Source organism: Colobus angolensis, unplaced genomic scaffold (genome assembly GCF_000951035.1).
Source record: "Colobus angolensis palliatus isolate OR3802 unplaced genomic scaffold, Cang.pa_1.0 Scaffold217, whole genome shotgun sequence".
Taxonomy (NCBI): domain Eukaryota; kingdom Metazoa; phylum Chordata; class Mammalia; order Primates; family Cercopithecidae; genus Colobus; species Colobus angolensis.
The window spans coordinates 4,431,265-4,444,271 of NW_012115344.1; the positions used below are offsets into that span (position 1 = coordinate 4,431,265).

The 13,007-nt window shown below is 36.3% G+C and overlaps 1 protein-coding gene across 1 annotated transcript in view; it reads right to left on the reverse strand.

Moving 5' to 3' along the window:
* Window positions 1-228: 228 nt before the first annotated feature.
* The window catches only part of TACR3 (tachykinin receptor 3), a 105,258-nt gene continuing 92,479 nt past the window's right edge, over window positions 229-13,007 (reverse strand). The window contains exons 4-5 of the mRNA XM_011943250.1: window positions 2,221-2,417; window positions 229-718 (exon numbers count right to left, since the gene is read on the reverse strand). Coding sequence (XP_011798640.1) covers window positions 412-718; window positions 2,221-2,417 — 504 coding nt within the window. The 3' untranslated portion in view covers window positions 229-411. The remainder of the gene's footprint in view (window positions 719-2,220; window positions 2,418-13,007) is intronic.

A 13,007-nucleotide genomic window follows, 5' to 3' on the forward strand; every position in this document is an offset into this window, starting at 1 on the left:
AAAAAAAAGTCCATTTTGTATAGATTTTGTTTCCCTTAGCTTACGATATTATGTTTTAAAGATTCTTTAATCTCTTAGAAAAATTATGTCATTTTAATGTCACAAATGTATATTGCAATTTGTAAATGACATAGTATTTTTCTGACATATTTTTGTTTGTTGCATATAATAATTTAGAGTTTTCAAAGAATACATTTAAAGCCCATTTTATTTTGGGTGGAGGCTAACATTTTATTAGTGTCTTTGTCACATTTATATGCTACCTTTCTCAAGTTGACCATATCTGCCTAAAAATTGCTTTCTGTTTCTAGAGAGTATATAGGACAGGACTGATAAATAGGAGAATGGGGGCCTAGACTGGCACCATGATGGACCCACACTAATCTTTTACCTCAGGAAATGAAATTAAGGCTATTCATCCACAGAGGTATAGGGTGAGCTTATGAAACTTGAAGTGGTGGAGGCAGATTTGGAATTCCTGCGGGAGCAGCCACTGAAACTTGGGTCTCTTGGCGTTGCTCTTTTCTTCCGACTGGACCTGGTGGTATCTGCATTGCTGGGGTCAAACACGACTGTCATGGACTCCATCCTGGTCACCGTGTACATACTGCTTTGCCGGGTTGGATAAAACCTGGTGGTCTTGAGCTCTAACTCATCATAGCTGGAAACTTTGATGAAAGGACACCAGCGAAATGCTCTCTTGAAGCCAGCTCGAAATCTGAGGAAAAGCAGGCCACGGAAAGAAAAAGTTGTTTTTTTTAAGCAGATATGTCTTTCAGCTGCCACAGAAAATTCTACTTAAGGTAGTTATAACAACTCAGTTTTTGAGTTTGGTTTTTAGCCAAACTTAGAATTTGTGTCACAGTATCGTTGTTAGTCTTTTAGTTCTTGTTTGAATTGAATTGAATGGAAATTAATTTCCCATTAATGAGAAGCGTTGATTCCCAGCAATGAAAAGCATCTCATTCCCACCAGTGAGAAGTCATCAATAGCAAACGCATAGCGTCAGGTAACCAATATAGTAAACAAACAGCATATTTTTCTAAAATAATTTTATACATTTACATAAATATAATTGAATTAGTCTTGCTAATTAAGGCACTTAACAATGATATATTTCAAAATAGCTCCTTTCAGAAATGATTACACATTTATAAAGTCTCATTTAATGTTAGAATTAATTGCTAATCTTGATGGTTTTTATCTAATCATGTATGAAAGTACAAAATCCTTATCTTTGTAAACCTTTAAATGAAGTTGATTAAAAGTGGATGTAATGCTTGTGGGGTGGTGGGAATTGAGATATGGCTTATGCAATTAGTGAAAAAAAAAGGCAAGAATTAATTAAGTATTTAACAAACTTAAAGCACAGTGTGGTAGAGCCCCAACTGGGGAGAGAGAGCTTAGGATTTAATTCATGCAGTTACTTACATAAAGTCCCAATTCTACTTGCAAAAAAAACCACATTAACTTATTGCAGGACTTACCAACCCTGTGAAATTTAACCTTACCCCTTCATGGGCTGACCAATAAAACCAAGGTGGTTTTATCTGGAAAGCAGATTTTATCATTTTTTTCTAGTTTTACATTTGACTATAAATATTCTCACTTTTCATTTTTTTAACTTTATAAACATCTTTCCCTTGACCACTGTGATTTCTTCACAAGCCATCTCCATGGAGGCTGCACACTCTCTTACTCACCCCACCTCACCATGCAGGAAGGAGGATTGGAGCTCCCCTTGTTTTTACAAAACCTTCTACTTCAAAGTTTATTTATTTACAACATATCCTTTTTAATAAAGTCTGCTCACATATGCCATAATCTCTCCATCTTATAGAAATTATTCAAGAATTTCTAGGAAGTATCTTTATTTCTTTGAAGATTTGAGCATATTTTCAATTTTCCTTCAATCATGAGGGTACTTCTTTTTCTTTGGCAGATAAAATTCTGAGCTTTTGGAGGAAAAAGTTGGCCCATAGAAGAATCATCCAGTTAGAACCCCAAGAACATTGTTTGGGGCATCTAATTATTAATGTGGGATGCTTTATAAAGTATGTATGGGGGGTCTTAAAAGATAAAGTCTGTGCCTCTCTCAGTGAATTCTTAAATTTTCCTTTCCTTCTGCACTTTGAATTTGCACCAAGAAAATGGAAAAACATTGTATGTTTCCAGCGAAGGCGGGTGTGACAAGCAACTTGCATTTCGTTTTGTTTTTACCTTTTATTCAGACAGCAGTAGATGATGGGATTGTACATGGTTGAGCTCATTGCCAGCCAAAAGCTAGCCAGGTAGACCTGCTGGATGTATTTCCATCTATTTAGTTGTTGATAGATTGCAGTGAGAATGAAGTAAATATGATAGGGCAGCCAGCAGATAGCAAATGTCATGACAACAATAATCATCATTTTGACAACCTATAAAGAAAAAAAGTCATTTTTGACAAATGTAATACTCATTGAATATAATAGTTCCAACAGCTTATTGCAAATCATGCTTTTCTGATAATACACATCATGCCTAGGGAATAGTCAATATATTAAAAAATGGTGAAGCAATATAGGGACAGTTGCCTAAGGTAAGTCTCAAGAAAGTATGCTATGTCACTCTTCATTTCTACCTATCTAAGTGAATGGGTAGTGCTAACTCAAACACAGACAAGTATATTTTGATTGGCCTGAAGAAAATAAGTGTTTACAAAAATCCAGAGAGCCTAGAACAGAGAGAGAGTGTGTTGGGGTCCGCGTGTTTCCTAAACAAAGGAATGAACACACAAGACAACACAAGACAAGACAAACATGGCAGCCACCCCGAATGGCACGCTCTGCTTTATTTTATATAGTCGTTTGTGGAACTTTGCCAAATCACAAGACACATTGTTGTTTTTCTGACCTTTCCCTGACTTTCTGGATTTTCAAGATGTTTACACACAAACAAGCCCCCAGGGTCTGCTGTTTGCAGCTGGCTCCTTTATCCTCCCTGTTTGCAGGGAAGGAACACCCTGCTTCATTTGCAAGAGCAGGACTAATCGGTAACATCTGGTTTGCGATCTCTACAAGATAGGAACTAGGATGTGGCTGTGTAGCCTGCATTGTACAATAGTGGAGACATTATCTCCAGGAAATCAAGTAAGTCACTATGGAGGTTTACTAGGCTGTTAGGGCTGGGCTTGTTCAAGTCAGTACTCTTTTATAGCCTGACTATAGCTTAAGACTATTCAGATTTCTTTAATAGACTGCTCACTATGCAACCTTATGAGTATTAATTTGGTTTCTCTTATAATCTGATATTGGGGAAGATTTCCCCAAATAGTGATTATATGTAAATATTCACATTACTGTGAGGAAAATACTAACTTCAGATTTGCAAATAGGTTATTGGTTTATGCAACTGTTTTGTACATTAGCTTTTATGACATTGGTAAGCATAGGCCATTTCCTTTGATTGTATACTTGTGAATGATAATATCCTGGACAGCTCTAATCAAAATAGAATGTCAGCTATTATTTCTCTTCCACTAGGCCTAAAATTCCTGAAGACAGAATGTCTTAACTATCTTTTTACTCCCAGCATCTACCACAGTCCTTGGTATATAGCTGAGATAAATAGATATAGAATGAATGAGTAATAAATAGCAATGTACAGTTTGTAGCAGGAGGTTGAAATGAAGGATGTTTAGTGTGTCTCTAAATAAAATAAAATCTATTCCATTTTCTGTGTTTATAAGAAAGGTAGAATCAAAGGTATTAAACACTGAGCAGCTTGACTTTTCATTTAAAATAATATTCTCTGAATATCTCATTTGATATTTCTCAGAATCAATCTATCTGCTAAATACGTTCATGTCTCTTTTGGGAATTTGGAAATAGTAAAAAGTTTAAAATAAGATACTTTAAGCTAAATAATTTTGAAGCTTACCTGCAGTCAGATTAAAACAAATCAGAGAAAGCTCTGATGTAAAGGGCCTATGAGGCACCTCGGAACTAGGAAGATACAGTAGTTATGAAATGGACTTGTCATTTGACTGCAAATTAGGGATTCAGATGAAGGTTGGCAAGGTTTAGTCAGGAGAGACATGATTTTAGAAACAGACAAAGCATGAAATGGATCAATGTGGAAGGTAACTCTTCCCTAAGGGCCAAACCACTGTACCATCCAGGTGACCAGCACTGAGCAGATGGAAATTGGCCATCAGAGATGAAAATCCAGGTCAACAACTCACGAAATGTCATCACTGGTCACACCATATAACATCTTTTGATTTTCCCAGTGTTCTTCAAATTACATTGCTTTCTTCTGAGGAACTGCTTTTGTATTTCTGTATTTTATTTCTCAGATTTCCTACTCATAATTCATATATTTGTGAAAAACAAGTGATATAATTTAATTTATATTTATGCAACATTTTACATATTTAACGATTAATTAATTGTCTTTCAATTGCACATTAGCAAATTGAGGCAAAAACTCAAAGCTCTGACCACTGTGATTCATGTAACTAAGAAAGATCTTTCTTTTCTTTTTACCCTCTATTTACAGATAAAAACATCTGTCAAATATCTTGAGTCTAGAAAATAACATTGAGAAAAATAGTGGTTGAGGACCAATTCCTTATCCAGAAGTTTACAATATAATGAAAAAAAATAGAATGTACAATTTTAATAAAAATGCATGCATTGAAATGTTGAGTATGAACATGTGCAGATAAAATTTAAAATAATATTTATGAGAATCTACTAGCTTATCGTAACAAAGACTGACTCAATACATGCCTACTAACTGTAGGTTCAGAGGATATTAGACTACATGAAATGGGTCTATTGATGTTTTCATTGTTGAATTTGTGAGCATTCTATTATTCCTTGAACAGGGTAGTTAAGCTCCAGCCATAGATTATTTTCCCTGGCTCCTCTCTACCTAGAACACTCTTCTAACCATGATTCCCAGGGTTTAAGTACCTCACCTCCTTCAAGTCATTGCACAATTGTCATTTTTTCTTTGAGTGCTATTCCGACCAACTGATTTAAAATCGCAATCTGCCCTTTCAGCCCTCCCAGAACCTCTTAGCTTGCTCTTTCTCTTCAGTTTGTTATGTTTTTTCTTTATTTTGTGTCTCCTGATGCTGGACTGTAAAAGAGCAAGGATTTTCTGTTTGTTTTGTTCATTTGTATTTCAGGCACCTAGACTGGACTTCATACATAAAGCGTACTCAGAAATTTTTTAAATGAACAAGTGAAAGTGACTATAAAACAAAAGAAACTGAAAGACACAGACAGTTAAGTAATGTCTAAGATTTTACTCAGTCATCAATTACTAGTATCATTTGTTTTTCATTTAAGATGACCATGTGTATGTAAAATGAGCATGGAATTTACTGCTATTTCTGCTTTCAAGGCAAACAAATTTAAAAAGAGAATGAGTCCAAAAATAATATAACTTTTTCTTTTTTTGAGATGGAGTTCCTCTGATCACCCAGGATGGAGCGCAGTGGTGCGATCTTGGCTCACTGCAACCTCTGCCTTCCGGGGTCAAGTAATTCTTCTGCCTCAGCCTCCCTAGTAGCTGGGATTACAGGAGTGCGTCACTATGCCTGGCTAATTTTTGTATTTTTAGTAGAGAAGGGGTGTCACCATAGTGGCCAGGCTGGTCTCAAACTCCTGACCTTGTGACCCACCCACCTCGACCTCCCAAAGTTCTGGGATTACCTGTGTGAGCCACCATACCTGGCCTAATATAATTATTTTTACGGGGCACATGAAAGCATTAGATTTCATTCTAAGCAAATGTTAAGAGCAAGTAAAATATCTTTGAGAATGTTAACATAAATTGTATTTGAATCATTTTATACAGACTGACTACAAACTCCTATGCACAAAATTGTTTTCTGACAATGGCTGAAAACCTGCTAAGGCTATCAGAGTCCTTTTAGATAAATTTCCATTTTCAAAGTGCAAAAAGTTCAGAAAAACATGCAAAAATTAAAATGCATGTGGAAAATGGAACAGAGACTTCAGATACCTTCTAACTCTCATACAGAGGGCCTTTAGGACTTGTTGTGAAAGATTTATAAACATATTTTTAGAATTTTAAGAAAAGTTTAAAATACCCTACAACATTTTTTAAAAGTGAAACAGTGGCTATAATATGTTTTCTGTACTTATTTCCATATAATACTGTTACCTTGGCTCTCTGCTTACAAAATCTTGTAGTGTTATTTCAGATGATGAACTCTCTGGACCCTAGTTTTGAGGTGAATGCAAACATAAGCTCTTGGGTGGGAGAAGTTGTCTGCTTTGTGAAACGCTGAAATCACAAAATTGAAATCACCCTCCTGATAAAATGCCAAAGAAAAGAACTCTTTGAAGCATGAAGCTTGAGCAATGATAGATGTGCAGGTACTATAAGCAGTTACCACTGTATTGCATGGCTGAACAATGGTAACAGGGCAGACAGGCTATGAACTGTTAAAGAGAAAAAAGAATCAGGTGGTGAACTTTCAGAATCTTGAGATTTTTAGGCAAGATCAAGATGACAATCTGGGACAGAGAAGCTTCAAATCTCTCATCATTTCTTAATAATGTTATTAAGTGGGTAGCCACCCATTATCCTTGGAAACTTGCAAGCAGGATGAAGGAGGAAGTGGGGACATGTAATGTAGCCCTTACAAAGTTACAGTGCCTATTTTTAGCAGTTAAGAGTCTAACTACATAGGCAGGATGGAATTGCATGTCCTCATATATTAGTGAGAATAAACTTTGGATACCTCTCCTTCACGTATCAAAGGGGAAAGATCTTAGATTTTTGTATACCATACAGATTAGACTGAAATGCCTACAGCTGTTCTTATCTATCACATTAAATTAGTGTAGGAAGGATGTTTTTGAGGTTTGGGTTGTAAAAGCAAAAATTAGTTTAGGAAATTAACTAAAATGCTGACAACTATTTAGAAAACTCTAGGGGTCATATTCTTTGGTACAGGATTGATTCTTTCTAAATGCTTAGAATAAAAATAGTCAGCTTGGTGTGACAAAAAACAAAACAAAACAAAACTTCTTGTTTTGATTAGAATTTCCTTAGAGCATATGTTTTGAAGAATCATCCCATGGACCACACCCTACCACTTGCTCATATCTGTGCCCTGCACAAGTGTTCTCAAATGGATCATTATTTTCCTTTAAGTAAAAATTTCAGGCCATTTTTTTTCTAATCACAAATTAGCAGACTAAAATAATATACTAAAGGGTAAGATGTTTTAAAAGTTAATAAAAAGCATCAAAATTGAAAGTATTACTTCATAGGCTATTTAGGTTTGGCTTTTGGTGCTTCACTTTCAAAGACAAAAGAATTTCAGTATCACATGATATTTTGCAGAGTGCAGGATGACTCGGAAGATAAATTTGGCCAGTAATTTCAGGACTGGGTGAGAATATAGGCATTTTATGTGAGTGTCATCTAAGAAATTGGGCACTGTTGCCAAATCCAACTAACATGCACATTCAGTTAACATTAGCCTAGAGCAATGCCTATAAGAAATTATGTCAAGCCCAAGCAAATGAAAAAACCTGTGTGCATGTATATGCAATTATGGAAAATATGCATGTGTGTGTGTATGTTGTATTGTGTTGTGTTGTGCTTGCACTCTATTTCTTTACATTTCATCGGTCATGTTTCCTTTTTAAAGTAATTTTATGTTTTCATTGTAAACTTGATCTTTGAGAGCGCTATAAGATTTCAGGCCTATAGTGGTGTGAAACCAAAGGAAAAGATGCAACCACAAAAAGGAAGACAAGATTGATGGCATTAGAAAAGTAAGTACATTAAATCAGAAAAAATAAAGATGGATTTTATGGCATCATGGTTAGGGATAAAAACTTACAGAGGCTTTTAATGGCCTGAATTGTGGCCCCCCACAAAATTCATAAGTCAATGTTCTAATTCCCGGTACCTCAGAGTGTGTCTATACTTAGAGATAGTGTCTTTAAAAAGGAAATTCAGTTAAAATTAGGCCATTAGGGTGAACCCTAATTTGATATGACTGGTGTCCTTCTAAGAAGAAGACATCAGGAAATAGACACAGAAAGGTAAAGACAGGGAGAAAGACAGGCATCTGTATGCTAAGGAGAGATGTCTTTGAAGAAACAAACTCCACTGTCACTTTGATCTTGGACTTGTACCTTCCAGAATTGTGAGAAAGTAAACTTCTGTTCTTAAAGCCATCCAGTTTGTGGTATTTTCTTATGGAAGTCATGGAAAATAGAATTTGGTAATGAGAGGCGAGGTGCTGCTGTAACAAATGCCTAAACATGGGAAAGAGGCTCTAAGACTGAGTAACTGGTACAGGCTGGAAAAATTCTGAGATGTAAGAAAAAGCCTAGATTGCTTTGAAGAGAATGCTGGTAGAAAGATGAACACTAAAGGCAATTCTAATGAGGTTTCAGAAGAAAAAGACGAGAGCAATAGAGAAAGATTTTTATAGTCTCAGAGATATACAGATATCATCATGAATAGAATGTTGACAGAAATATGAACATTAAAGGTGCTTTTTGTGAAGTCTCAGATGGAAATGAGAAACATGTTATTGGACCCTGAAAAAAAGGCAGTTATTGTTATAAAGCAACAAAAAACTTGGCCAAATTATGCTTTAACATTTTGCAGAAAGTAGAATTTTTAAGTGATGAACTTGGATATTTAGCTGAGAACTTTTCTAAGCAAAGTATTGGAGGTATGTCCTGGTTTCTACTTACAGCAAATTGTTAGAGGAAAGAAAGAAGTTGAAAAGACATTTGTAAGCAAAAAGGAAGCAGAACTTAAAGATCTGGAAAATTTTCAGCTGATCCACATTGTAAAAAATCAGAAAGCATGTTCTGGAGCAAACACTAAAGGTATGGGTGGATACGCATTTGATAAAGAGATTATAGGAATATGACCTATGGATCTAATCAGGTATCTCTGCAGAAGACAGGAAAAATTACGGGGCTATACTAGTAGAAATGCTGCCAGATTTTGACTGAAGGGGACAGATACAGGGTGAAATTAAGGAAGGCAGCCAGACTTCTGTGATTCTATAGGACAGGTCAGTAGAGCTACCCAGCTACAAACATGTATTATCCTTTAAGAAAAAAGGACAATGACCCTAAAGGTGAATCAGAGGTTGGCAGGGCTGCTGCTGCCACCACAGGCCCAGAGCACACAGGCTGTGAGGTAGGGCTGTCTCCTCTTTCAGGTCCAGAGTGGTTGGAGTGCTGCCCAGGACCAAGAGAGTAGGCTATTGTTCTCAAGGTCTTGGAGGACATAACATTGAGCCAGCAAAGATTATTCTTTAGCATTAAAATATAATGGAATTTGTCCTGCCAGATTTCAGATTTGCTTGGAATCCATCACCCCTTTCCTCTTTCTGGTTTTTCTCTTTTGTAATAGAAAAGTCTATTCTATGACTTTCCCACCTTTCCATTTTGGAAGCAAGTAACTTTTCTGGTTTCATAGGCTCATAGCTGGAGATAAATTTTGCTTCAGGATGAATCATACCTTGAGTCTCACCCATATCTCAATTAGATGATAATATAAATAAGACTTGAATTTAGCTTTGATATTGGAATGGATGAAGACTTTTGGGGCTTTTGGGATGAGGTGAATATATTTTGCACATAAGAAGGACAGAAATGTTAGGGGGTGAGTGGACAGAATGTTGTAGGCTGCATTGCAGCCTCCCCAAATTCCTATGTTGATGTCCCAATTCCCAGAAACTGAAAATGTGACTATATTTTGACACAGGATCTTTGAAGAGGTACTTAAGATGAGGTTATTATGGTGGGCACTAAACCAATGTGACAGGTATGTTTAAAAGAGTGATTAGTACAGGCACACAGAAGGAAGAACAAGGGAAGACATGGGGTTGCAGACATCTGCAAAACAAGGAAAGAGGTCTCAGAACAAGCCAATTCTGTTGACACCTTGAGCTCACACTTCTAGCCTTTGGAATTGTGAATATGTTTTTGTTGTTTAAGCCACTTAGTCTATGGTATTTTGTTATGGCAACCTGAACAGACATCTCAAATACAATGTTTGAGATGCCGAGGTCAGTACACAACAGGGCTTCATTCCAGCACAGTAGGAAGCATAATACTGTACAGAGTCCCAGTAAAAATGAAGATTTCCAGAACGGTTTGGATTGCCTGGAATTGCTTTCAGTGATGTAAGGGATAGATCAAGATTAGTATTTCCTTTATTTGAGCCTTTCTTACATTATATATGGTCTTCCTCACAAGCACTGTTTTTCATGCTAATTCCTTTGCAGCAGAAAAGAATGACAAGCTCACAGAAAGTGTGCTTGCTGAGTGAAGTGATAGATTTGTCTTGGTTTTATACAGCTCAATAATCCAATTGAATCTGTCACTTGGACTTACATTGAAGAGTAGTCCCTTTGATTAAAGCCAAAGCCTTCTCAGTTATCACACTTAGATATTCACCTCTAAAGGAGCAGAGCTGATTACACTTGTTTATAGAAGAGAACTAAAACAGAAAGTAGCCAGAAAATAACTTCTACGCTTTGGAAAAATAATAGATTATTTGGATAACCAAAATATCGGTTAAAAAAAAGATTTTTTTACCAGTATTTCAGGCATCCAAATAATCAAGACCAATTTCAAAATGAAATTTTTTAAAGAAATTAAATGTGGTTTACTTTAAAGGTATACATCTAGCAAATTAACACAAAAATGTAATAAAAGTGTACTATTCATAACATATAGAAAAATATGTAGGAGTACTAATTCATAATGAACTATAAGAAAGTAGTAACGTAGTCTTTTAATAGGAATGGAATCTGGAATTTTGTACCCTTGATCTTAGCCAAAAGGTTGAGAAGGGATGAGTCTGAAATTTTTTATTCAATGTCTTCTGCTGTTACACATGGAGGTGGGCTGGATTGTTACATTGTAACTTGGCAACAATAGAGACATTGTTGTCAATGCTCTAGCTTCTGTATTTTAAGTTTCTGTCTTATAAATTCTACAAGGTATAACAATGTTTTCAAATTTTCACTCCTGTACATTACTTAAAATTTTTTCTCACCCAACTTTTCAAACATCAATTTCTATATCTTTTTCTTTACTACCTTCATGTCACCAATTTCTGTTGATACTGATTCTATATTACAGAATACAATGTTCAGCACTTTGGAGTTCTTCACTCTATGCATTGGCCAGGTGGTTCTAATATCCATTTTGAGAATCATCAGAAGAAAATCACGTGGATAGTTACATTATTCTTTGAGAGAGGTAAAGTCAAAGGCATATTTGAGGGTAAGCACTGATAGATGAGTCAGTGGAGTCATGTCTATCATTGCTTTCAGTAAAAGTCTTGTGATATTTTTATATTCATTTAAAAACTTTAAAATACATGAGCTTATTTAATCTTTAAAACAAACTTTAGACTATATTAATATATTAATACTTTCTCCATTTTACGGATGAGGAACTTAACACTAAGGAGGTGCAGTGATTTCTCAAGATCCCGAAGGCAAGTTCAGTGCTAGGATGAGCAGGTTTCTTAATTTCTGATTAGCTAAAACTCATTTTGTGTCCACTGTGCTTCTAAAGACTCTTAGAAATAGTCCCTTCTTCTTTCTTCATTTTATACTTATGGGATGTTTAAGTGAAAGGGCAGTCACAGAATCTTATTTCTCTAAGGAACAGCTCATTTAAGGTTTATGTGAGAAGAGATGTTTTCCTACAGCAGGAAGGTGAATGAGTAAGAAAAGAAGTTGAAATGGTGGAGTGAGCATGGCAGCTTAAGGTTGAAGAGTCACTTATCTAACTCTGCATGAATACCGGGAGATTTATCTGAACTGAAAACTGTGAAATAGGGACATGACACTTTGAATATTTTATGTGTCCATATGGTACAATCAACTTCCACATTCTTCACTTACATGAAATACATTTAAAGACAAATGGATAATTAGTATAAATCATTGACAACCTCACATATTCGTTAGATTATACTAGACTACACCAGAGGACATGAAAAGAGGGGAGGAAGGGAAGGAGGCAGGAGGGAGAAAATTAACCACAAACACCCCCTGAAAGAAGAAAACAACTTTTTTTCCAGTAAGTAGGTAACGGTGTCACTCCTCCAACCCTTACAATCTTAATAAAACTGATCTCCCTGCATGCAGTAATAAAGAACAGTCAAACAAAGCCACCCCAGAATGAAGCAGGTCTGCTGAAAGGACTATGTTAGTCCCAACTCAGTAGCTAATTAATTTAAGATGCTTTGACATCCACGGAAAGGGAGAAAGTCAAGAGGACTTCTGCCTCAATGACCTTTTCTGGAGAAGAGGGTACAAATGAGAAAACAGTTGCAAACTACTGCCAGCCTGCTGGCAACATGGCATAGGGTCACCTCATCCCTCTTATTCCTTTCTGCCCAGGAGTTGCAGGGAGAGATCTTGTATTTTGAAAGTATGACTGGCCTGGTAGAAAAGGCCAGGCTGACACCCTTTGTCAGACCAACAGATATGTTTAATATATGTTGACATAACTCATATTTTTATAACTCATATCATAACTGTTTATTTATTTATTTACTTTTTGAGATGGAGTTTCATTCTTGTTGCTTAGGCTGGAGTGCAATGGAGCAATCCGGCTCACTGCAACCTTCGCCTCCCGGGTTCAAGCGATTCTCCTGCCTCAGCCTGCTGAGTAGCTGGGATTACAGGCATGCACCACCACACCTGGCTAATTTTGTATTTTTAGTAGAGATGGGGTTTCACCATGTTGGTCAGGCTGGTCTTGAACTCCTGACCTCAGGTGATCTGCCCACCTTGGCCTCCCAAAGTGCTAGGATTACAGGCATGAGCCACCGCACCAGCCAACTCATCCTTTTAAAAATTCGGTGGTATTTATGTACTGTAGTATGAAATGTTGAATCTACCGGCGTCTTAAGATTCCTTTGCATTTTTTTTTTAAAGAAACCCTAAATGCGTAAATACTTTATTTGCTCTTTGA